This window comes from Strix aluco, chromosome 5, assembly GCF_031877795.1.
Source record: "Strix aluco isolate bStrAlu1 chromosome 5, bStrAlu1.hap1, whole genome shotgun sequence".
NCBI classification, from domain to species: Eukaryota; Metazoa; Chordata; class Aves; order Strigiformes; family Strigidae; genus Strix; species Strix aluco.
Genome location: NC_133935.1, coordinates 43,629,224 through 43,656,394, shown reverse-complemented (window position 1 = coordinate 43,656,394; position 27,171 = coordinate 43,629,224). Strand labels below are relative to the sequence as shown.

Here is a 27,171-nt window from a genome sequence, read left to right as displayed (position 1 = left end):
GGAAGGAGATATTTGAGCATGTCCTTGGGTGGCAGTAGAGAAGCGAAAGTCTTGCAGTTATGGTCATGGTAGCTGCATGTCTGCCTCTGATCCTGTAAGAACCACCCTCCTGAACAGAGTAGCAAAGCTGCCATCACACTGTCCAGATAGTCTTGGGTTTTGTTTCAACCTGCAGTCACATTTTTTTCACAAGCGATTGTTAAAAATTTATGTAGCAGTGTCAGTGTTGCCCCGTATCTTTAGAACAATCCAAGCTTCGGTACTTGCTCATGTTTGGACTGTTCTTAAGTGGTTATGCATAGTAGCCCAGGTACTGTGCTTCCTTGTTCCCTTGTTTGTATTGTTCTACAGTGGTTTGATACAAAAATCAATGGTGACCTGAATCTTACACAGCTTTTATGACCGTAATTGGACGTTTCTCTATATTACATGAAACAAGTCCCAGTCCTTTATTGTCCATACAGTTCTTTTATGGAAAGGGGTTTTTAGTACAGAATGTTTTTGTTACTTTTTTGGTCCCCCACCTTCTCCTTATTAATGGCATTGTAAAGGAGTCACAATAAAAGATTGCTGCATCCTAAACATCCTAACTGGTTTTGGTTTAATAATTGTCATTTTTTGACAATGAAGACTATCCTATGGCATCTGTGCATACGTATATATGAATAATATCAAATATCCTAATTTAGAGCAGTCCTTTATCAGACAGGAAAGATAAAGAAGGAAATACTCTTTAACTAGTAGTGCATTACTTCAGGCCATTTGTTTTTATTTGTAGCTACATTATAACAATATTGCATTATCACAGCCAGTGTCCCCACAGAATTTTTTGGAAACTTTCAACTGTGTTTTTTCTGTGTGTTGCTCTTCTTTTTGCTATGGAGAGATACATGCAGATAGGAAAACAAACACAAAGAGCATTATTTAGAGTGAACTTTAATTTTTAGATTCTGTGTCATCTTTCAGTAAGTAGAGTCATCTTTAAATCTGGTGCCTTCTGTGTTTTCTTACTTGAGGATCATGCCGCACTTGAATTTTCTTTTTCTATGTAAAATTACAATAACAATGAAACCTGAGTTTGTGTTTTTCTTTAATTAGAAGATGAGAATTTTCTGTAAATGTCTGGCTGTCGAAGAGGCTATGACTCACATCACTTTACAGGGGATTTTGAGTCACATGTAAAACACGGTAATGTCAAATGCATTATGAATGTCAGACAAATTTATAAGATTTTATATTTGTTGGGGTCCGTTTAACTTGGATACAGATGCTTGTATGCTTAACTTATTGCCAAGAGATGAATAAGAATATTTTGAGTCCTGAACCTGTTCTTAAAAAGGGTATGTGTGCATACCAATAGAAAGTAGTGTAGTAACATATTTTCATAATGTCAGATTATTTTATGTGAATGTGTGCTTTTATCTGTGAAACCTTAGCTATAAAAATCAGAACGATTGATGCGAAGTAAGTTAAGACCAAGTTTAGCAGATTCTTAGTTAAGTCAATTAAGGTACAGTACTTCACTGTTTTCGCTAATAGGCTTTTTGAGTAAGTTGTGAGGATATAGAATAAAAAATGACTTTTTGAACTGAGTATAAAGTTTTATGAGCTATATTTTAATTGAATGTTCTCATTCCTTAAAAAACACGTAAAATGCAAAAAAATAGTCTTATTAGCCTGGAAGGCTAGCTGTTAACATACTTCAACTTCTTTTTTAGGTTTGTAGGTGGAGAGCTGAATATCTGTTACAATGCTGTAGATCGCCATGTTGAGAATGGACGAGGAGACCAGATTGCCATTATTTATGACAGTCCTGTAACAAATACCAAAGAGAAAATAACATACAAGGAACTTCTTGAACAGGTATGTTTGAGAATAACCTTGTTACTGAAAATGGGCAGTAAATATTGCATAGCAGGTAGATACTAGAGGGGTAGAAACAGTCTACCTTCCTAGTTTATTCCTTTTGCTGTGCTTGGTATTGATTTATAAGCTTCATACCTGTACCCAATTATACTGCATCCAAGAGGTTTTGATCTTCCTCTAGTTCTCTTTCTTCTGCAGTTTTGTATTTTTTTTTCCTGGTTGGTTAAATTTTGAACTTTTCTCTGTTGAAGAACAAAAGTACAGTTCTGTAGAAATGAAGATGTGCAACTTGGCTATTGCTGCACACAATTGAGTGTAAAACCAAATGAAATTTAACAGGGAGGATCTCTATAGAAAGCTGTGTCACCTGCCCCATTGTAGGCTGTAGTGGGGGGTGCTGGTGACCCTGCACTATTTTTCTGTCTGGGAAGTCTGTGGATTTCAACTTCCCTGTTGTCTGAGGTAGCTTACCCCCAGCTGGGGTTGTGAATACCCAGCTCTACCTCAGCCCATTCAGATTTACTCAGTGTGTGACCACAGGTTGTTGCCACCATGGGTGTTTGCAATCTGCCCCATTCAAGGTTCTCGGCTCTCACAGCTGTCAGCTGGTGGTTTGCCCTTGCGCTGCTCCTCTGTTTAGCTGACTTTTTTTTCTTCCAGTTGTATGTAGCAGTTGCACTTAATAATGAGTACAAAGAAATGTTGGAGTCAGACTCATATTCTTCCTTAATGTAGTTCACTGTGCGCGATGCATTACAGTGAATGGAACACACTCACGCTACTTCAGATATGCGCATAGTGTCTGGAGTAATGTGAACCTATGGTTTAAAATGTGAAATGAGGTTCACAATACAGCCCTTCAGTTTGTGAGGGTTTTATTCCACTGTTTCAAGAAAAGAGAAGTCATACAGCTACAAAAAATTATAAACCTGTACTGCACTCTACCTTTTAAGGAAAATATAGAAAACATTTACTCCTCACCAGTTTTCTGTTGATTTACCAAGTCCAAAAATGAAATTGGAAATTACCATACAGTATGCTGCAGCTAGAACAGCTAGCTTCAGTGTTTTAAGAAATCATAAGACTTTAAAAAGGCCCAACCCCTTATCTAATTTAATTTATTATTCTATATATGTATATAATATTATATAAAAATTAAAATTATATATTCAATTTTACGTCATGCCATATATAAATACAATATATACATAATATACACATGAAATATATATGCATATATGAAATTGATTTATACATATACATATAAAAATACATACTTGTTTTATTTTAATGATGTAATACAACAGCCTTTGTTTCTCTTTTTAAGCTTGATGTTGTTATTAAGTCTCCTAAATTTGTGTCACTGTATTCCCTATAAGCGTATTAAATGTTTTAGGATATGGCAGATTTGTGCAGAATGAGGAAATGAGTTGAGATACGCATCCTTTCCTCCACATTTCTTCTTACAGCAGCATTACCAAACCAAATGGAAGAATGGATTTAAGTTTTCTGGGGGTATGTAGCAGAACTCATTCAGAAGTTCACTATAATCTTGCTGGTAGCTGAGTCCTATCTAAATACTGTTTTTGAATTCTCTACAGTTTGCTGTTCTTCTTAATCAAAAGGGAATATAAGTGAAAGGCAGGATTTGAGATTAATACCTTGTAGGTTGAAGCTTTCTAGTCCACTCTTGTGGAATAAATTTAACTTGGTTTACCTGGTAACTACTGGACACCTGATAACAAAGGTATTCACAAAGAGATCTGCTGAAAATGGAAGAGATGTGGGCTGGTGTATTTTGTGTCATGGGTCTTGTAGGTGCTAGGTCAGACTTTGAGAAAAGGCTTATGAAAACCACCGTGGAGCGTGGGTGATGATGTTTGGCTCACAGCCCTCAGTCACTGCTTTGTCACTATGTTCTCAGTCTGCTCAATGTAACCTAAAAGTACTTTATCTTGTCATTTTGAAATAGACTTTCAGTGCTCTGACTGTTTCATTATAGACCAGTACGAGTGCAGATCAGACATATGACCAAAGTTGACAAACTTTGACAGGGAAGGAAGCCTTTTGCCTTCTTTCATGACTTCCTTTCCCAATTTAAAATAGCCTGACAGTGTGTATCTGTGTTCAGACTGTTGTTTGGACTGTCCATACCAACAGATGCTTAGTAGTCTGTCTGGATAGTGTAATGACGGTGTCTTTTCAGAGAGGCTGCCTGTTCAAAATGTCTCTACACGATATCAGCACTTGAAGTGGTGGAATTCTTTCTGGCTTTTGGTAATAAAAGTGGAGTTTATAGATGGATTCACCAGAAGTTATGTAGGATAACTATGGGACACAGGATGGGAAGATGCAGAGTTTGGTACCAGGTTAGATCATTTGTTCCAGGATCAAACTTGTGGTAAGGATGAAAAAAATGACATAGGTGCCTGGCTAGAGATAATAAGGCTCCTTAGGGAGGGTCGGATAGCTTGAGCTATGTATTCAGGAAGCCTGTTGCATTCAAATTATCCCTATCCTTTTTTACTTACTGCACTGCTGTTCAGATGTGAGAGCTACAGTAATGCTGTGATTTTGAAATTAAGCACCACTAAACTCTAAATAATTGAGAGAAATGTTGGAAGCTTGTGGATGTTTAGTGCCCAACCTGTGGGAAACTTTTTTTTTTGGCAGAACTGGAACAGAAATATTTCAGGACAATTTCAGCAATTCTTTATTGATGGAAATAATGGCAAGATCAGTTTTTGTTGATATTCTGTACCACTATTCTGTCTTCATACTTGGAAAGTCTTGAGAATTACAGTTAGTTAAATTGAAGTTGTATGTAGTGCATGCAGTTGCATTTTAAGTGTGTTAATTATATGTTGTTATTACAGATTAAATCTTCCAAATGAAGAGAGGAGGAATTTGGCAAATTTAAGACATAACAGTCTTCCAGAATGTACTGATTGGACTTTTTTTTTCTTTACTGATGCTTGTTATAGGCCTTTAAATAGGTTGGACAGAATGTTGGACTGAAGACCATGAAATGGGGATGTAGGTGAAAGTTTTGAGTATGCCTTGGGAGATTCTCTAATTCCAGTAATGAGATGACAGGAGAAGATAAGGGAGACACAAATTCTGTTAGAAATATTTCTGAATCTGTGTAGTATTAGGGAAATATAAAGATACCCAGAAGAAATAAGGAGCGATGGCTTTTAAAAACAAATTTTCTGATTATGTTGGAAAATACTACCATTTTGAAGTTAAGGCAAAGGTTGTTAGGTAGGTGGAAAAATCCCTTCTGTATACATCATTGGGTGATTTCTCTAGAACGTCTCACTTGCTAAAAAGAAATCTCAAGAATGTGAGTCATATTATTTGCAGTTGTTGACACTTGACAGATCATGTACACAAAAGCAGTATGATTTCTTTCTGTGATTCCTTCCAATAACAATGCAGTTAACATGCTGAATTCCGTGCCATAATAAATAATTTGAGTGCAGTAACGTGATGCGATTAGTAAAACCAACACCCCCCCAAGTCTCTGACAGCATTGAGTGTTACAAAAACATGGATGAGAAAGAAGGGCTTCAGTTTGTCAACAATGGGCTAGGATGTAATTTCTTCTGTAGGAAGGTTTTTTCCATAATTACCCACCCTAAAAACATCTTTTTCCAAAATAGCTGTATCAGCCATTTTCGGTTTGGATTTATTTGTTGTATCTGTCTTGCTTTGATCATATCTCCTGTATGTGACTGAGGAATCACTCAGATTGTTCTGTTACTAGTAGTCTTTCTCATTCTTCATGCTTTACTCCATCTTCTTTCTTTGCCTTCTGCCTTAAAAAATGACCAATTCCTTCTTAGCTAGAAATAGTGACTTGCAAGATATTTTTTGTCAGAGTTGATTTTGAATCAAAACTAGAACGCAGAAAATCCTACCAAGACTGATAATCCAACTTTTTATCCTCTTTGGTAATGCAACATTATCTTGATAGAACTATGTATTAGACTTCTTTAATGCTGGTTTTCCTTATCTTATTTAAATCTCAAATGGCATTCTTCAGTGCATGTCCTAGAAAGGTTTAACTGCAATGTCACTGGGGTAGCTCTTCAGAAATATCAATATTAGTATTCTTTGAAGGACAAGACTAATCAGGAATTTACAGAGAGTGTTGTCTTGGGTTTTTCACATTTCACGCAAAAGACTTCCAAATGACACTGTAAAAGTGTGAAGAAGCAGCTGGGTCTTGATCTCCCCTGACTGAAGATAGTTATGTTGCGGCATGTCAACTTCAACAATGCTTACAGTAATGTTTAATTTGGTGCAGCTTGGGCAGGTGAGTGAAGCAGAGCCATGCTGAATTAACTGCTGAGACTCCTGATATTTCCACTATATGTGGTTTGTGAGCTTTACATTGGACTAGGTTTAGTTTCATCCTTTGAACCAAATATCCCATAGCTCACTTCAAAGCCGTCTGAACATAGCTATCCCAAAAATCTTTGCTGCCTTGACTTGTGGATTCCTTTAGGAAGTACCATGCTTGCCCTTCTCACTGCTGCTTGATTTCTCTCCCCACTCTGCGTGGATGTTGTCCAAATAATGGCCTTTTAGGAGAACATAGATGCTGTAGGAGTTGTGAAGAACACTGTGGGCTATCCTTCACAAGTACCAGAAATTCCTTCTGAGGCAAGTGGCTGTCTGGAACCCATCTCTTGTGTGCAACCAGTCTGGAACCCATTCTGTTCTCTGCAACCAGTGTCCTAATTCTACCAGAAACCTAAACACAGTCCCATGCTCAACACATGTACAGGAAAAAGGGTATGCACACTTGCGCATGAGAGCATCCGGACCACTGATTTTGCAGTTCCTGTTGCCTGCCGTGGCAGAGAGTGGGCCAAGGGGATGTTCTGCATGTTCTTTTGCAGGGGTACTCTGGAGGTTGCAGGCATGTAAACCTGTACGGCACTGTTGTCATCCTTTTCCCTATATTCTGTCCCAGGACTACTGATCCTGGGACCAAGGGCGTGGATGTCTGTGGATGAGCAGTGGGCTTGGTGGAGTGCCTTCCCCTCCCCTGACGATCTGTTCAAGATCTCTCTGGTAGGGACACGTGCACTGTGTCACCTCTGAAGCATGGTTTTGCCACCTCATCAAGAACATGGCCTTCATCTGTTTGAAGTGAATACAGCACCGCTTGTCAAGCCTGCTGCCAAGTGGTAGAGGACTGACATTAGCAACAGAGTGGTGCATCTGCTGGAGAAGCTTTTGCAGCAGTAGGAAAAGAAGGAAACAATGATTAAGAAGAGTAATAGAAGAGTGAAGAGGCTGATCAAGGCGGGGGGAGTAGGAAGGAGTACTTCCTTTAGTAGTCTTGAAAAAACAAAACAGCGGAGAAGCTGAAGAGCATAAGGCGACTTGCTGCCTTTGCTTTAGAGGAATGCCTATGTGATGTGGCTCTTTTTACACCATGAGATGCACTTCAAGGTGTTTCAGGAGCTCTCAGTATTTGAAGAATACTTTTGTGTTTAGCTTGCATTGAAGTCCTTGACACTGGTAAGATCCAGTCATTGTTCAAGCCAGGAAGGTTTGAAATTCCTGTTTTGAGCATTTTGAATGGAATTTCTGTTTTAGTATCTTCTAAGAACTCCTCTTCTGACATGGACCAAAACTGCTTTTTGTAACTACTAGGGACAGCCAGGTGATTTACTTCAGAACTGCAGTACTTCCCCAAACCTGAACTGCTAATACAGATGTAGTATTTGTTTGGTGTCGTAAAAATAAAGCCATGCTCACTGGGGGCTTGCATTTGACAGAAGTGTAATTTAAGCCTGGATGTTCAAAGCTGAAAGCCTACTTGAGTTTCTTATTATATCATTTGGTCTCAAGTGATTTTATTACTGAAGTGTCAAATATATTAAAGTGATAGAGCAATCTTAAAACTTGAAGAAGAGTGGAGAAATAGCATGCTGGTAGGAAAATAGCAACTGTAAAATCTTGAGTGACAAAGTACGCTGTCTTAACGTAAACCATAAATGACAACACACTGTAATAAAGTGACAGGTTTCATGGCTTTTAACAGTTGAAAGAAATGTCACTACTCACTATTCCCCCCACCCCTTTTTAGAAACAGTGATTGCTCGGATGTTTCAGGGTTTCCACATCAATCTTAAGGGCAGTGTAAACCTGCTTTATGATGTTCTGTAGTCTTCCAAATAGTTGCAGATAGAGGCAGTGTTTTATTATGTATTATGTAGTTGAAATGTTCCCTGGCTGTCAGAAGGATGAGGGAAAGGGCACAAGGGAAATCGTAGATACCAATGTATTGTACTGGGTTATTGCCTTCAGTGACATTACACTCTCAAGGTTGGGGAGGTTAAGTGCAGACAAGTGATTACTGGGTTTCCATGGAAGACGTGGTTCCTGTCTGCAGCATGCTACATGTGTTCTGCTTTAAGTACAATTTACCCATGATAGGTTTCAATAAAAATGATTTAAGTACATGCAGATCTCTTTGCTGTCTTCCTCCTATAGCCAAGTACCAAAGTTATGTAGCTTGTGTACACAGGCACTGGGAGTCTTCTATTATGAATCACAGAATCATCTACGTTGGAAAGGACCTTGAAGATCATCTAGTCCAACCATTAACCTAACATTGACAGTTCCCAACTACACCATACCCCTAAGCCCTATGTCGACACGACTCTTAAACACGTGCAGGGATGGGGACTCCACCACCTCCCTGGGCAGCCCATTCCAATGCCTAACAACCTGTTCTGTAAAGAAATGTTTCCTAATATCTAGTCTAAACCTTCCCTGGTGCAACTTGAGGCCATGACCTCTTGTCCTATCACTTATTACTTGGTTAAAGAGGGTCATCCCCAGCTCTCTGCAACCTCCTTTCAGGTAGTTGTAGAGGGCAATGAGGTCTCCCCTCAGCCTCCTCTTCTCCAGACTAAACAACCCCAGTTCCCTCAGCCGCTCCTCGTACGACATGTGCTCCAGACCCTTCACCAGCTTCGTTGCCCTTCTCTGGACACGCTCGAGTAATTCAATGTCCTTTTTGTAGTGAGGGGCCCAAAACTGAACACAGTCATCGAGGTGCGGCCTCACCAGTGCCGAGTACAGGGGTAAGATCACTTCCCTGTCCCTGCTGGCCACGCTATTTCTGATACAAGCCAGGATACCATTGGCCTTCTTGGCCACCTGGGCACACTGCTGGCTCCTGTTCAGCCGGCTGTCAATCAACACCCCCAGGTCCCTCTCTGACTGGCAGCTCTCCAGCCACTCCTCCCCAAGCCTGTAGCGCTGCTGGGGGTTGTTGTGGCCACAGTGCAGCACCCGGCATTTGGCCTTATTGAAACTCCTACAGTTGGCCTGAGCCCATCGCTCCAGCCTGTCCAGATCTCTTGAAATTTATATTAAATTATATTATTATATATATTAAATTAATATATATGAAATTACTAATTATGATCTTTAAATTACACCTTTTTCCTTTAGCAAGCAAACATGGCCTTTTTCTTCATAATTAATAATTATAAAATAATAATAATGAATAATAATACTTGTATTTAACTACTTATTGCCTACTATCCACACTTACACTGACTATAAAATCACTTATTAAATATTGTTTTCATTGCCTCTGGCCTTTTTGTCAACACTCTGCTTGAGAGTCTCACAAGCAGCAAAGATAAGGATTAGTCTTCTCAACTCTCTGAGATAATGTGATAGTAGCTCTGTGTTACAATGAGTTTGTAGATTTTAATGTTTTCGCAGTAGGAAGTACAGAAAAGGAATTTACCTTTGGAAGTAGAGTTGTTATCCTCACTTATAATTACTTTCACTATTCCTATCTAGAAATGACTGTAAATGCCCGTGGTATGGCAATACATTCTAGTTGTATACATCTTCAGGTCTTGTTTTTTGTTGGGTTTTGGTAGCGTATGTCAGTTTCATACAGTATTGATAGGTATTAATAGGTCTAGAATTAAAGATACTTTCTTTTGATAATGGGTAACATGTAAGAGGTCTGTTACAAATAAATCATATACATACCTTAGTTTGTGTGAGTTTTCAGCTTGGTATGGTGATGACTTTACCTTCTAAACATACTCTCTTGTGAAAATAACAACAGGGATTTATGCAAAGTTTATGAAAAATGAAAGCTATGCTGTTATGTTCTGATGCAAGCGTGGATGCTTGGGGCTTCTACATTTCAATTTTCTTAAATCCTCAGGAAGTGTAGAAATATGCATAGTTTGATTGTGTATGAGCTGTGTATTTAATGCAAACACAGGTCAGATGCATTTGGAGCTTTTGTAATTTACTCTCAGGTTGCTGAAAGACTGAACATGTGTTCCCACTGAAGAGAGCAGCAGTGAATAATGCTGTATTATCCTCTTCAGTATGTGTATCAGATAGGCCTCCAGGACTGGATGTAATTGCCCCAAGTTTTCTTGAATATGACCATAAAAGAGCCTAATGCCTATAAATCTCAGAAAGTAACAGCGGTACTAGCATTTGAAATATTAAACTGGAATAAGGTAACTCTTTAAATAGAGAAGACTTAAATTTCATAAATAATACAAATGAAAGTAAAACATTTCAAAGAAAATCTACCTTCCTGACTAGCTCATCCTTGAAAAAGATGGTCCTTCCCTCCTGTCGTGCTAGCGCAATGTGTATTATTGGCCTAGGCAGCTCCCATTGCTTGCATTATTTGCTGGATCAGTGAAAACAGCTCTTACCGCTTTAGAAGCTTGGGTATTTTCTATTCTATAGGCAACATCCCCCTGCTACGCTCAGGAGTTTGTCTCCCCTTTCCTTTCTAGTCTGATACTACCTGAAGAGTCTTTCACGAGACTAAATTTTACTTGAAACTTTATCTATGTGATATAATGAATAGATAAGGAGTAATGCAGTACAGCTATGATGTGAAGAATTCATATATGAATAGAGTCATGTTACATTGATAGTAAAAGAAATTGGAAACTTCCTATGTTTATTGTAGTATTTTCTAGTGAATGGCAACCTCTTAAAGAATAGTTTTACTACCATTTTACTACTAGGTAAGAAGAGTTCTCCTGTAAGACAGAGCAACTCCTTTGTTCTGAACTTAGATTTATATATCTTCAGATATCCCAAGAACTTCCTAGAGAATTTAACTTTTTAGTCATATCATAATGTAAAACTATTGCAAGCAAAGCTCCTGTTCTCCTTACATCTGACCGACATGTAAACATGCTTCTGGAGTATTCCAGCTCACAACTTCCTGGGATGTTTCTACTTCCATCCTGTTTCCTCTTAGCTTATTAGTCTATTTTGTTTCTTCTTAGTCTACAGTTTTTCCTCTTAACCTATTAGCCTATGTTTTGTGCATAATTACACATAGTTTTACCTCTATTACTTATACACCTTTACACAATGATGTCTAATTGAAAAATTTAAAGGCAGTGAGCAGGTTTAGATACTGAGTGTTACACAACTGTCAGCTTCTGGAACTCGAGAAACCTCTGACAGCTGAGTTCATTCTGTTGCTCTTGGGAAATTAGTAATTTACTTTTCCTTCAGAAGATGCCGCATTTTCATGCCACAACAAGCAGGTTGGGACAAGTGCATGGTGCTTGTCACAGGCTCCCATGCTCACTCTAACAGAACTTACTATGTGTTAAATTGTCTGTCCTGGTGTACTAATGAAATATTCAATACTAGTATTGTGACAGACTACTATACACTGTTGAGGTAATAAATATTTTCTCATGGTGATGCAGATGGCTGACATTGCTGCTGGTCTATCACATTTCTTGAGTTCCAGTCCTTTGCTGCCGTGCATAGTCTGTCTTCAGGCTTCTGCATACCAAAAATTGAAATCTAAAAATGGGAGGAAAAATTACTTCTTAAATGTAAACGTGTTTCTCTGAATTTGTATTTACATTTGGTTAAGAGTGTAAGATTTCTTGTCTCAGATTTCTGAATTTACAACACTGTAGTAGAGCAAATATTACTATATATTGATTTGTGTTTCAAACTTAACTAGTTAGGACAGAATATTCATTATGAAATGCCCTGTTTGCATCCATTCTTAAAAGCTAAAATTCAGAAATATAAGCAATTATGAGTAGTTGGAGTGTCATTTAAAAATTTGCAAAACGTTGCTATTGATTTATTTTTGCTCTAATGTATAAAATAATTAGCTGCAGTCCATTCTCATTTTACAAAAGAAAAATGTGTTATGGTGTTTTTTTGCAAAAAGGAAATTGTCCTAAATTTATTGAACCTGGATTGCGTCATTCATCAACTTTCTGTATCATACTGGCTTGTCTCCTTAATGCCCTGCATCTACTGATTGTGTGAAAGTTGTTTTTTTATGAGGCAGATCTGGAGAAACTTTTAATATGTTGTGAATGTTTTGTCAGTACAGGTCTCCAAGTTAGCTGATGTCATGGTCAGACATGGTGTGAAGAAAGGAGATCGTGTGGTCATCTACATGCCCATGATTCCACAGACAGTGTACTGTATGCTGGCGTGTGCGAGAATAGGAGCCATCCATAGCCTGATTTTTGGTGGATTTGCATCTAAAGAGCTTTCTGTTCGCATTGAGCATGCAAAGGTAATACGTATTTGGAACAACACACACCATTGCATTAGTTACTCGTATGTCAATGTCAAAAACCTGTGTTGTTTTTTTTTTTTTCCCAGAGAGGATAACAATATTTCTCTTCGTGTGCCATGCAGTCTCAATTTGTTTATAATACCTAACATCGCAATATGAACAAAGTACTACATCTGTGCTGAGGTTGATACTTTTATAGCAGACATTGAGATACAAACTTTGACCTCTTTTTAAAAAAGCATGAATTTAACATGCTGCAGTCCGTTTAGAGCATATTTTCTTCTCACGTTTGTCAATCTTTTTTTACAAAGCATCACCTTAAAATTGGCTTTTCACCCAGCATTTTCCTCAAGTGTATGAGGAAAATTCTGCCAACCCTAAATGACTTCACTGGTTTACTTGATGTTTAGACATATTAGGTCGTAAATTTTTTTTAGCTATAAATCTACTTCATCTAATTTCTGCATGAATCAAGGCAGCTGGGGAACCAGTTGCCTTAAGTAAGTGACTCTGCAGAGAGCATAATTAATAGAGGTGAATGCTTTAAAGGCTTCCAAGTTTGACACAAGCTGAATTTGTTTATAAAGCATTAAGTAAGTCTTTGTAAGTGAAAATTCAAATAGTACTTTAATAATCTACTTAGTAGTTTATGTGTGCGTATTAGCAACTTGTGTATGCGTTAATTTCAAACCAGCTAACAATGTTTGTATTGGAAGTTTCTGTTGTTGTTTTGTACCAGTGAACAAGACAAAAATCTTTGTCATCGTAATCAGTCACCTGGATCATTCAGACTATCCCGTGGAAGCCATCTATCACTGAATCATGCTGGTTAGATGTATAAGCCAAAACGTTATGCAGGGTAAAGTCCACAGGATTTGTGGAACTTTTACTTAGATTTTGTGTATAGAAGTGCTTTTCACATCACGAAGGCTTGAATTTTATGAATATCTGTAAATAGAAAGTTGAAGGCATCTCCTTTCCCTGCCTTGATGTTTTAACAAAGAAGTTAATAAAATGGCTCTAGTGGTTTGTAGGAATTGTGAGAAAAAGCTGGGAGAAGGCTAACAACAGCTCCACAGTTTTTCCTGTCTTTCTTCCCACTCCCCCACTTTTTTAACAAACTATAAAAATTAATTTTAACTCATAGAATTAGGGAAAAATAATGTAGAAGAAAAAATTATAAACTTAAAATGAAGGTTGCTACAAGTCATGTAGCATGTTTACTTTTAGAATATTTTGCAAATATTAACTAGTTAATCCCAATGGATTTTCTCTAAGCAATGAAGGGAGACAGCACAGTGATCATAATCCTTGCTTCATGCGTTAAAAAGAAAACAGATAAAGTTTAAGTGATTTACCCAAGGTCACATAGCAAGTCTTTTGAAGGGTTAGCTATAGAACTACTAGCTGCAGGCCATGGATTAAATCCTAATTTACATTGCCTTTTTGTTTCTTTAAAAGGCAGATCTAAATATTGTGATGATTTTTGGTCCATCTGATGTGTAATGAAAGTGTAACTCAATCAATCTAAATTTCAAAACATGCCCCAGTTTTGCAACACAGTAAAGCTTTCTTGTTAAGTGAATTGCACACTACTAATATTATCTTTAAGATATGTATATAAGTAGCTGTGATACATGGTATTCTGCTGAACTCAGAAGTTAATTAAGCACTTTCAAAAAACCCTAATCTTCCTATTAGGCTTTTATGTGAATTGGTTTAGATGCTGCAGTACAGGACCTAGTGTTGGTAAGATTAATTAGAAAGAGTTAAATATGTGCAGTGCAAACCTGGCTGTGAGATGCTTTTGTAAAGACAGGTCAAACTTGACATTTTATTGGAAGATCTAAGTGAAAGAAATAAGCACTTTCTAGTGACTATGAAATGGTACATATACTTTACCAGTTTACCTTAATTTATCTTGAATTTTAAATAGATCTGGGAATGCTGCAAAGTCCTGCAGCTGATAATTTCTACTCTTGTCATGTACTGGCAGTTACAGATAATTCTGTGGTGAATTGTGATCAAGTGGTACAGAGCATGAGAACAGGCATTTCTTGTCATCTTCCCTTTCACCTGAATCTGAGAATATATAGTTTGTGCTATTGAAACAATAGATACTTTCATAGAATAGTTTGGGTTGGAAGGGACCGTTAAAGGTCATCTAGTCCAACCCCCCTGCAATGAACAGGGACATCTTCAACCAGATCAGGTTGCTCAGAACCCCATCCAACCTCACCTTGAATGTTTCCAGGGATGGGACATCTGCCACCTCTCTGGGCAACCTGTTCCAGTGTTTCACCACATTCGTTGTAAAAACTTTCTTCCTTATATCTAGTCTGAATCTACCCTCTTTTAGTTTAAAACCATTACCCCTTGTCCTATCACAACAGGCCCTGCTAAAATGTTTGTCCCCATCTTTCTTAGAAGCCTCCTTTAAGTACTGAAAGTCTGCAGTAAGGTCTCCCCAGAGCCTTCTCTTTTGCAGGCTGAACAACCCAACTCTCAGCATTTCTTCATAGAAGAGGTGTTCCATCCCTCTGATCATTTTTGTGTCACTTCTCTGGACCCACTCCAACATGCTGATGTCTTTCCTGTGCTGAGGGCTTCAGATCTGGACACAGTACTCCAGGTGGGCTCTCATGAGAGCAGAGTGGAGGGTCAGAATCACCTTCCTCGACCTGCTCTCCGTGCTTCTTTTGATGCAGCCCAGGATATGGTTGGCTTTCTGTGCTATGAGTGCACATTGCCACCTCATGTCCGGTTTTTCAGCCACCAGTATCCCTAAGTCCTTCTCCGCAGGGCTGCTCTCAATCCTGTCATCCTCCAGCCTGGATTGTTACCAGACTTGCCCTGACCCATGTGCAAGACCTTGCACTTGGCCTTCTTGATCTTCATGAGGTTTGCATGGTCCCACCTCTCAAGCCTGCCCGGGTCCCTCTGAATGGCATCCCTGCCCTCCAGCGTGTCGACTGCACCACACAGCTTGGTGTCATCTGCAAACTTGTTGAGGGTGCACTGGATCCCACTGTCTATTTCAATGATGAAGGTATTAATCTGTACTTGTTGCAATATGGACCCCGAGGGCCACCACTCATCACTGATCTCCATCTGGACATTGAGCCATTGACCACTACCCTCTGGATGTGACCATCCAACCAATTCCTCATCCACCGTACAGTCCACCCATCAAATCCATATCTCTACAATTTAGAGGGAAGGATGTTGTGAGGGACCATGTCAAAGGCCTTACAGAAGTTCAGCTAGATGACATCTGTAGCTCCCTTGTCCACTGATGTAGTCACTCCATCAGAAAAGGCCACTAGGTTGGTCAGGCATGACTTGCCCTTGGTGAAGCCATGTTGGTTGTCTAGAATCACCTCCCTGTCCTTCATGTGCCTTCTAGGAGGATCTGCTCCCTGATCTTCCCAGGCACAGAGGTGAGACTGACAGGTTGGTAGTTCCCAGGGTCCTCCTTTCTACCCTTTTTAAAAATGGGTGCAATGTTTCTGTTTTTGTAGTCACTAGGGACTTCACCTGACAGCCATGATTTTTCAGATATCACAGAGAGTGGCTTGGCAGCTACATCAGCTATTTCTCTCAGGACTTTGGGATGCATGTCATCAGGTCCCATAGACTTATGTATGTTCAGGTTCCTCAGGTGGTAACAAACCTGATCTTCTCTTACAGTGGGAGAGACTTTGCTCCCCCAATCCCTGTCTTGCGGTCCATCCACTCGAGAGGTGTGAGAAGCAAGGTTGCCAGTGGAGACTGAGGCAAAAAGGTTGAGTACCTCAGCCTCCTCCTCATCTGTTGTTACCAGTTTGCCAGTCTTGTTCATTGTGGGGGGATACGCTTTCTTTGACCTACTTTTTCTCTCTGACATACCTGTAGAAGCCCTTATTATTCTTTGCATCCCTTGCCAAGTTCAGCTCCAGCTGTGCCTTGGCCTTCCTGACCCCATCCCTACAGAAGTTGGCAGTGTCCCTATACTCTTCCCAGGATACCTGTGCCTGCTTCCACTGCCTGTGCATTTCCTTCTTGCCCTTTAGTTTGACCAGCAGGTCTTGAGTCTTGCCAGTCTCTTGCCTTCCTTTCTTGATTTCTTACACCTGGGGATTGAGAGCTCTTGTGCTCTATGGAAAGCATCCTTAAAGATCTGCCAGCTCTGTTCTGCTTCCTTGTTCCTGAGGGCAGTTTCCCAAGGGGGTCCTATTGACCAACTCCTTGAACAGCTGGAATTTTGCTTTCCTAAAATTCAGGGTCCTGACTTTCCTCTTCACCTGACCCATACTCCTCAGGACTGTGAACTCTAGCAGTGCATGATCACTGCAGCCCAGGCTGCCTCCAATCTTTACATCACCTATTAGCTCACTTGTGTTGGTGACCAGCAGATCCAGTATCGTGTCCCTTCTGGTAGGTCTGTCTATTACTTGGTTTAAGAAGTTATCCTCAGTGCATTTCAGGAATCTCCTGGATTGCCTACAGTGCTGCTTTTCCAGCAGATGGAAAGGACATTAACTATATTTTGAGAAATAAATGTGACATCTGTTTAAACACTTTTATCTTAGTAAACTAGGAAAACCAAGAAGGCTACTTAAGAACAATATGCTTATATGCTTGTTTAATAGGGTAGTTGCTATGCTTCAACAATCAAATTTTCTCCTGTTTTTTAAATCACAATAATTGTATAGCAATTCCAGAGGACTTTTTAGATTTTAAGTCCAAACCCTGCAAAATAAAATACAAGTGATGGAGTTTTTCAGACATGTATTTTCTGAAGATGCTTCACTAAAGCAGTGTTATGATTTGCAAGTGAACAGTTCTTTGAAATACAAAATGTACAAGACACCCAAGTTGCTCAAAGCTGTTACTATCTTTCATTGAAGTGAGAAATACTGTATTCCTCACTTATTTACAGTTGACACATTTAGAAGTTTTAATAAGATCTCCTCAAAAAAATGAGCTCATATTTTGTAATAATTTATTCTGAATAAGACATAGTTCCTGCGCACAGGTATGGCTATGAATGGTTACCTCTACTTCTCACAGAATCACAGAATTGTCTAGGTTGGAAAAGACCTTGAAGATCATCTAGTCCAACCAGTAACCTAACATTGACAGTTCCCAACTACACCATATCCCTCAGCGCTAAGTTGACCCGACTCTTAAACACGTGCAGGGATGGGGACTCCACCACCTCCCTGGGCAGCCCATTCCAATGCCTAACAACCCGTTCTGTAAAGAAATGCTTCCTAATATCCAGTCTAAACCTTCCCTGGTGCAACTTAAGGCCATTCCCTGTTGTCCTATCACTTATTACTTGGTTAAAGAGACTCATCCCCAGTTTTCATCATGAGATGATCAAACCTTTTGAGTGATTAGGCAGCAAGCTCAGCTGCTGATACTTAGGATGCACAATTGCCTTATAATAGTTGCAATCCAGTCTTATCTTGTCTTGAAGCACTGTTTATTTTTAGAATACGTATTGTAGATTAGAAAGCACTATCTTCTGTTTTATTTTTAACTGCTTGTATAGTATGGTTCAGGTCTTTTTCTTTAGAGCACTGTGTAATGTCTGACAGAACTTAACATGCATGGCAGTCTGACATGGATCATCTAACCACAAAGCCAGTGCAGTACAAGCAGGTGCAGCAGACCTACATAATGACTGCATAAGCACCGGATTTCTGTAAAATCCATGTCACTTCTTTTAAGGAGGACCGAGGCACAATGAAAGTGCAGTAAGTTTGAGCATAGCCTTGTGATCGGATGTGTGGCTGGGGCATGAAGAGGAGAGAGCTTTGACTGTTGAGTAATGAGGGCCTGAGTGCTGGATCTCTCAGTAAACATCTTCATGACACTCCTGACATTTTGTGCCCCAAAGCTAGTTGGTTTTCAGTTTGGGCTTTTTGCAGCTTTATTAGCTGGCCCAATAAAATGTATTTATTGCTTTTTCTAAACTTTGCCTTGTATGCTATTAAAAGACTATAGAAGAATTTGTAGTAGTAGTCTTTACAACAGAATAAAATTGTTGGTCTGGTACTGTTGGGCCTTGCTTTATCCCTTTTCCACTTCATATTTTTTTTTCTAGAGCTTGCTATAGCTGGCATTCCTTTTGCAGCAAACCTTTGAACTTTCCTGGTTTTCCTTCAAACTAGGTATATTTCTCTCTAATCTTACCATGCAGGACTAAATGGAAGACTAAAAGAGATGGGAAATGAGTGTATAAAAGCAACATGGGAGCAGAGATGCAGGGGAAGTAACGTTAGTAGACAGAGAGATAAAACACTAGAGAACAGCAGTTAAAGCCAGCAGTGGACCTTTGATTTGCATGGAGTGATCCATGATGCTTCCAAGTAGCAACCCTCACTTAGGAAATACATCACTAAATCAGTGTTGCTTATTTTTAGACTTCCTTACTGCATACAAAGCATTTGATGGGCAGAGGTGGCACCATTTAAAAATGACTGTAAACCTGGTGTTGACAACAGTCTTTCCTCTTAACAATTGAATAGAACTGTGTTAATATCTTGCATTAATTACAGTCTAATTTCAGGGTAGCTTCCAGCTGAAGTTTCAGTTTAACTGCATTGTATTGTATCACCTTTTATTAAAATTGGTGCATCCCAAAAGAGAAAGATGACAAATACTGAAATTTTAAAGCTCACCTGAAATCTTTATTTTGAATACACACTAATTAGCAAACTTCCCTAATGGCAGATTTGGACAGGAAACATTTTGTTACTGCACAAGATAACAATTTAATCTGGGCTTTCTGTGCTAAGTTTAATGCAGCCTTAACTGTGGCATTGTGGTTTGTGTCTGCTTAATGACATTTATGCTAATGAATACAATTTGTAAATTAGCTTGATCAAAATGGGGAGCGTAAGATAAATATACTTCTGAAACTCCAAAAGCAAGGAGATTGAAGACTCATTCTTCTCCAATTAAAATGTGTTCTAACACGTAGTTTCTTCAGTGCTACTTTTTATTTTCTGGAATACAAGAAATAAAAATTCTGATCTTGGGACATAAGCCAAAGTAGTTTGTATGCAGATTTCTTGACTTAAGAAATCTTACATAAACCTGAGGTTGAATTAATGACAAAGATGCTAAGTCCACGTTTGGAAATAGAAATTGTTCTAAAAACCCCAGAACTATGGAAATCTGATTTTTAGTGATTTTGCATCCTGAATCCTGCAACCATCACTTGAAAGACTCTAGCTTTACTTCCCTCATGTGCCTTATGACTTTAGCTTATTCTCTTCTTGTATTTCTAGTTTCCTGTCATCTCGCTTGACGCCTTTTTCCTCTTTCTCTTTTCCCTCCAGTGCCATTTAATCGCAGGCTGGAAGAGAGCCAGCAAAGTGATACAGCTAGTTTTGAAATATGCCATTGGGTGCAGGCAGATGATCAGAAAGCAGGCTAAATAGGACAGATAATTGTTGACATCACTGTGCCACTTTTCCTTAATGGAGGGACTAAAACGGAAATGTTTTTTCTCTCTGTTCGTTAATCTTTGTACCACTTATAAGAACTTAATGCTGTTGATTTCTTACTCAAATTTGGTTGAAAATGGTGAAGAGTGTCAGAAGTTATTAGTGTGCTCCTGAACAAAAAACAGATGTATGGGCAGCATGATCGCACAAGCCTGACTTCCTTAGTAAACTGATCTAAACCCTTGTTTCTAATTATATGAAGATAGATTTTATACATTGAGTATCATTAATCAAAGAATTTAATGGAAAACATGTTATTAGGTTACATATATAAAATATATTGCAAATTTATGTATTAACAATCTAACTTCTTCATTTTAGCCCAGGCTTATTGTAACAGCAAGTTTTGGTGTAGAACCAAAAAGAAAAGTGGAATACATATCCCTCCTAGAAGGAGCCCTGGCAAGGGTACAGAGCAAACCTCATAAAGTTCTCATTTACAAGCGACCTAATTTGGTGAGTGTACAGTTGTTGTGCCTTTATGTTAACTTGCAGATGTGTATGTAGTGCACGTGTCTTTTCTCTTTTACAAGTAAAATTTTAGTGTATCTGTTGTTGTTTGTTTTTGAATTTTATGCGAGAACTTTATACGTTTTAAATAGTAAATAGATCTAAAGCAGCAGAGAGATTACTGTACAGAAAATTGAATAGTACTGTACACAAAATTGAACAGTGCATATTTTTTGACTTCCATGTTTTGAATTCCATGTATTCCATCTGGTTTTCTTTTGATGGTTTTCTATTTTTCAATGGGCAGGGCCATGTTCCTCTTGCCCCAGGTCGTGATCTTGACTGGGAAGAAGAGCTTGCAAAAGCACAGCGTTATAAATGTGTCTCTGTTCCCTCAGACCATCCACTTTATATTCTGTATACATCTGGAACAACAGGTTTGCCCAAGGTAAAGGACTATCTGTAGTCTAAGTGTCTGTGACCAATCTATTTGCAGTTCCACTTGAGAAAATACTTAATTAAAAAGGTTGAAAATGTTTGCCAGTGCTATAAATGATAAGCATTGCTAGAATTGGTTTAATCTCATTTATTCACATTTCACTACTTTAAAGTCAGTGTCTGGGAATAAATCACGTTTGTTTGTTTAAATAGTAGTAAGATAAACTGCATTTACTTCAAAATGTTTGTACAGTGTAAACTTTTGAGGGCAGCAGAATGTCTTTTATCCTTTAATATCTGCTGTGTTTTAAGTGTTATAGATAAGCATAGTATAGTCACTTAATGGCAAGATTAATTAATACATCATTTGTGTGACAGCATTTATTGCTGAATAGTCTTTGCTTATTCATTATTTACATATTAGCTAATCTTCCCATAGATAAGATGTAGTGCATGACATTACAGATTAAATGAAATTCAGCATGTTCTGAAGGCTTGTGTTACTGAACAGTTCTGAGAACATAACTCCAATGAAAATGAAAGTTTAGTCTGAGTAAGTGAAAACCGACATAGGGCATTCTTTGAAAATGTTTGCTTTCAAATGTCAATTAGTCTTTATGATCTATTTTTAAAAGATCTTATTCTAAAAGCAAACTTTTGAGTGTTTGCTTAGTACTTACAATTCTCTTCTAAAGTGTAGAAGGCAAGCTGAATATAATTTTCTGGCAGTGGTCTTACCACTGCGAATTCAGAGACAGTATCACACATCCCTGGATATGGCAGTGTTTAGACTACTACTAGAAAATTATTTAATGATGTGGCCTATAAAGTTCAGAATCTATGGGGAGGTAAAGGGAAAACAAACATCAGTTTTGCTGAGAAAAGTGTCTTCTTCTTTTACCTTGAATGTGGGCACTTTAAAGCAACATATGTATATTGGATTATTTAATTATATTGTCAAAAGGTCCAAGATAAGATCCTTTATTACAACAGGTGGGTTTTTTTGACTGTTAGTTTCAAAATATAGTATCTCAGAGATACAAGTTTTCAGAAGTTTACTTCACTGTGTTGGCTTTCCAGAGAAAAATATAGACACCTTGAATGAATCACCCTCATAAGAGGGGGATTGTCAGCTAGTGCTAAGCTACGACGAGTAACTTAATGAATAAAATAACTCTTTTGGTGATGCAAGTAAAATTGCTCACTTGTGACCTTCATAACGAAACTTCTGTTAATCTCACAGCAGGGACTAAGTTAAAAGCTGAGACTAACAAAGGCAATCTGCTTTCTGAAATTTGTGAAGTGTTAGTTAACTATCCTCTGCTGTGGCAATCTCCATTTTAATGATTTAATATATCTCCACAGTCCCTTGTTTCTTGGATGAGGCCTGAAAGTGCCTATTTCATTCTATTAACTACATAAAGAGAATGTACCGTGCCTAGCACAGACAGGTAGCTGCATTGCGGTGTCTGCAGTGTAGAATTTGGTCCAATGAATCTCATCTGAATTTTAGTTTAGGACATCAGGGCATAGTTTACTTAATTCTTTCTTCTAGAAGCAATGTACTGGAAGATTATGAAATATATATTAAACATACAAATACTACAAAATATTTTGAAATTTTTCCTATTAACAGCATTCCAGAGCTGTTTTTTGGCTTACTAAGGTGCATGATGCTATTGAGACTCTCTCATTCTGATTTTCAAATCCCTCTTTTAGACTGAGACCGAGATGGTCTTCATTTTGCATTCATATGTATACTTCAGGCTGGATATTAAACCTTTCAAAAATGGACATCTGGTTTAAGCCAGTTTTCTGACATCTTTAGAACGTGTCGGTGCAGAAGGAGGGGTACATTTCAGGCAGTAATTCACCCCAGTTATTTTAGGGATCGGCTACTTCACAGGTGCTCCTCTTTTCCAGTGATGATACAGAAAGTCTATGCAATGAATTACAAACTCACCTAGCATTTAGATGGCCACAATTTAAGTGAGGTAAATACTCAATCTGTATATTGTCAGTGTATGTTGACTAAATAGTCGTATATCTGATTTTAATGAGAGAATTCTAGTTTTGTTAGTTATCTTTTGAAAACTATTGTCATCTAGGCCTTGGGTTGGGTTTTTATGTTTGTTTGTTTTCCAAAATTACTTCTTCAGTGGGAATGCTATCAGAAGCATGTACTTGTTGGAATGGATTCTTTTCTTAAGTGAAAAGTATGTGAATTAGACACCTTTAAGTCTATTAGTGCTAAAACCCAAAAATTTCACTGAAGACAGGAGTATCGTTGCATCCTTCAAATTATCTTAAATATTCAAATTTTCTCATTTAGGGTGTTGTCAGACCAACAGGTGGCTATGCAGTTATGCTGAACTGGACAATGTCAGCTGTATATGGACTCAAACCTGGTGAGGTAATTCTGTTTAAATGTCATGTAAATGTTGAACTCTTAATGTCTTAAAAACTCTTCTCTATATTTATGTTTTTATTTCATTTTAGGTGTGGTGGGCAGCTTCTGATTTAGGCTGGGTTGTTGGTCATTCCTACATTTGCTATGGGCCTCTCCTTCATGGGAATACTACAGTTTTGTATGAGGTATGATCTGTTCTAAAAAGCCAGCCTTTGAAAAGGCAGCATCTCCTCCAGCTGATGATCCTGATGATCCCATTTATGCCTGTCTATTCTTCATGCCATGTATGTTTTGTTTACATTTTGTGTATATCTTCAGTGTTTATACTTTCCCATCTATTAGAGTAATTCTTAAGGGAAACTTACTTTACTGTCCGTTGAACTTCTCTACTTCATCTGTGTGACTGTTGATGGTCAGCAGGGCAAGGAACTCCAAAATAACAGACCTAGAAATGACAGATGGTGGAGTGTACCTGGAGTGTTGCTGAGTCTTCAGCCACAGGCCACTAGACTACCTTTATTATGGGTCTAGGAGAGGATCTTATGTTTTGCATGTCTGGAGATGACAAATCCTTACTGGGTCTGAGTTGGAGGCAATCGGGAGCTTTATGGTTCGAACCGGAACTTTTAAGAAAACTTGTCTCTTCTTTCCTCACTCTACCACTCCAAGGCAGCTGAAGCCAAGACTTCTTGGGGGATGAAACTCAGTGGGGTGGAGAGGAAACTAGTCCAATTAGAGTGGTTGGCTGCATCCTAACTTTAGTGCTCAAAAAAGCAATCATGCTGCCTTTTATTGTTATTTTTTCAGAAGTTATTGTTGATTGTCTAATCTCCAGGTAGGAAGATATGGTATTGCTTGAACCATCTTTATTCTTCAGGAAGTGAATCCAGTATCTATCAGTGACAGTGAAAGACATTTTATGTAAAAGCACTGACATTGTTAGCTATTAAGCATGCTGAGACTTGATTGTCTGTATTCACCTGACATCAGGAATTCTGAGTGTGTCCCAACTCCTCCAACACTGTGCAGCATGATGCCCACCTAGTAACTGTTCTGTCTTTTGTAATGGTCCTAGAGGCAGAAGTTCTTTTAGCTCTGCCATTGTGGCATGCTATCACCTCTGTTGATTTATAGTGGTAGTTAGAAACATGTGAACCATTAAGGGAAATCCAATGGTAACTCAGAGTATACAAGAGCTGCAGAAGTGTAGTGAATGTACTGGATACTGAGGGCATGAAAAAGCACATGAAACAAGCTTTGATGACACTGTGGATATAGCAGTTGTCAGGACACCATCTGTACACAGTACTTCTGGAGCAAGGGAGTCAGCATGATGTGGTGGAAACTTACTGTTTTACAGACCATCATAGATGCAGAAGTTCTGCGTAAGGAAATGGATATTACGAGTAAACTTTCTCTGTCTTCCTGCTATTACACCATACAGCTGAAGATGACCATACTAGAACAGAATTGGATTGTTACTGTTTTCAGCAGCAAGCATTATCAAAACAATCCTTTGGTGTTTGCACAACCAGTTAAGTTGGTATTGGTTGAGATGTGCTTTGCTGTTATGAACTTACTGCTTGGTGGGTAGCTGGTGCTGGGATTGTGCCTGAATTTTGAGTAAATATGTTTTTGAATCGTGGGGATACCGAAGACACATGGGCAGTTGTAGTAAGGTGAGGTTGCCACCAAAATTGTTTGGATGCTGCTGCACCAGACACTACAGAACTGACTATGGCTGTCTTGGAAGTCAGAAGTATACTGCTGGAAGTTCACTCTGTGAATTTATAAGTGAGATTCTCACAAGCAGAAGACACCTCTTGAAGCAAGTCAAGGATCCTCAAGTCCAGAAGAGCAGTGGTCATTGGGGGTGCATCTACATGATATGTCAAATCACAGCAGTAGTGCAGTTCTGAAGTAAGTCCTCTGATTGTCCTTGCTTATTGATTTGGTTCACAGAGTGGTTTTAGACATATGAATGACATCTTTACAGAGAAAGCGAAGACAGAAGCTTTGCCACTTGGGATAAAAGAATAGGATCCAATGAGTGGGACTGTACTGCTGTGAAGTTTTCTAGAACAAATGGAAAGTAAATGTGCCAACAGAAAGCTTTAAAACTGTCAAGAGCTCCCACCTTACTCTGACATACTTCTTGTGCTATGCGAAAGGGCCAGATGCTATGTGTGACTTCATATTTGCTAATGACAGCAAGATGTCTGCTTGTTCTGACTTTCAGCTGCTCCTTTATTTCACAGAATCACAGAATCACAGAATCAACTATGTTGGAAAGGACCTTGAAGATCATCTAGTCCAACCATTAACCTAGTACCGCCAGTTCCCATCTACACCATGTCTCTCAGCGCTATATCGACCCGACTCTTAAACACCTCCAGGGATGGGGATTCCACCGCCTCCCTGGGCAATCCATTCCACTGCCTAATAACCCGTTCTGTAAAGAAATACTTCCTGACATCTAGTCTAAACCTTCCCTGGCGCAACTTGAGGCCATGCCCTCTTGTCCTATCACTTGTTACTTGGTTAAAGAGACTCATCCCCAGCTCTCTGCAACCTCCTTTCAGGTAGTTGTAGAGGGCGATGAGGTCTCCCCTCAGCCTCCTCTTCTCCAGACTAAACAACCCCAGTTCCCTCAGCCGCTCCTCATACGACATGTGCTCCAGACCCTTCACCAGCTTTGTTGCCCTTCTCTGGACACGCTCGAGTAATTCAATGTCCTTTTTGTAGTGAGGGGCCCAAAACTGAACACAGTAATCGAGGTGCGGCCTCACCAGTGCCGAGTACAGGGGTAAGATCACTTCCCTGTCTCTGCTGGCCACGCTATTTCTGATGCAAGCCAGGATGCCATTGGTCTTCTTGGCCACCTGGGCACACTGCTGGCTCCTGTTCAGCCGGCTGTCAATCAACACCCCCAGGTCCCTCTCTGACTGGCAGCTCTCCAGCCACTCCTCCCCAAGCCTGTAGCGCTGCTGGGGGTTGTTGTGACCCAAGTGCAGCACCCGGCATTTGGCCTTATTGAACTTCATACAGTTGGCCTTGGCCCATCGCTCCAGCCTGTCCAGATCTCTCTGCAGAGCCTCCCTGCCCTCAAGCAGATCAACACTCCCACCCAACTTGGTGTCGTCTGCAAACTTACTGAGGGTGCATTCGATCCCCTCGTCTAGGTCATCAATAAAGATGTTGAACAGGAGTGGCCCCAAAACCGAGCCCTGGGGGACACCACTCGTGACCGGCCTCCAACCGGATTTAACTCCGTTCACCACAACTCTCTGGGCCCGGCCATCCAGCCAGTTTTTTACCCAGCAAAGTGTGCGATCATCTAAGCCTCGAGCAGCCAGTTTCGCCAGAAGAATGTTGTGGGAAACGGTGTCAAAGGCCTTGCTAAAGTCAAGGTAAACTACATCCACAGCCTTTAAATTTATTTCTCCCAAGCTTTTGCTTCTATCCTCTTTACCAGCCCTATTTCTTCTACTGTTCTACCTTTATGAACAATATCTTTCTTATAACCTTATTAAAATTATTCCTCCATTCCTACTGCTGCATTTTGCAGTAGTGACAACTGTTATATTGGCCTCCCAGAATATTGAGCAAGGGGCAACCTGGAGCTTGACAGCATGTGCTCTGAAAGGCTCAAAAGTTCTCCAGCAGATGCATCACCCTGCTTCTGACGTCAAACCTGCTGTAGAGTGGAAGAGGACTGACAAACAGTGCTGCATTCATTTCAAGTAGATGAAGACCATGTTCTTGGTCAGGTGGGAAAACCGTGCTTCAGAGGTGGCACAGTGCATGTGCCACGACCACAGAGATCTTGAATAGTCTTCAGGGGAGGGGAGAGCACTCCATCAAGCCCACTGCTCAGGAGGACATCCACGCCCTTAGTCCCAGGA

At 39.4% G+C, this 27,171-nt stretch overlaps 1 protein-coding gene across 3 annotated transcripts in view; it reads left to right on the top strand.

Annotated features, from left to right (window-relative positions):
- The window catches only part of ACSS3 (acyl-CoA synthetase short chain family member 3), a 95,437-nt gene that overhangs the window by 6,221 nt on the left and 62,045 nt on the right, over nt 1-27,171 (top strand). For 2 of the 3 annotated variants that reach the window (XM_074825429.1, XM_074825430.1), the window contains exons 2-7: nt 1,719-1,863; nt 12,275-12,463; nt 20,290-20,424; nt 20,726-20,866; nt 23,189-23,269; nt 23,356-23,451. In XM_074825429.1, coding sequence (XP_074681530.1) covers nt 1,719-1,863; nt 12,275-12,463; nt 20,290-20,424; nt 20,726-20,866; nt 23,189-23,269; nt 23,356-23,451 — 787 coding nt within the window. Of the gene's footprint in view, nt 1-1,107; nt 1,189-1,718; nt 1,864-12,274; nt 12,464-20,289; nt 20,425-20,725; nt 20,867-23,188; nt 23,270-23,355; nt 23,452-27,171 lie in introns of those variants that run through there. The other variant, XM_074825431.1, reaches the window with a different exon arrangement.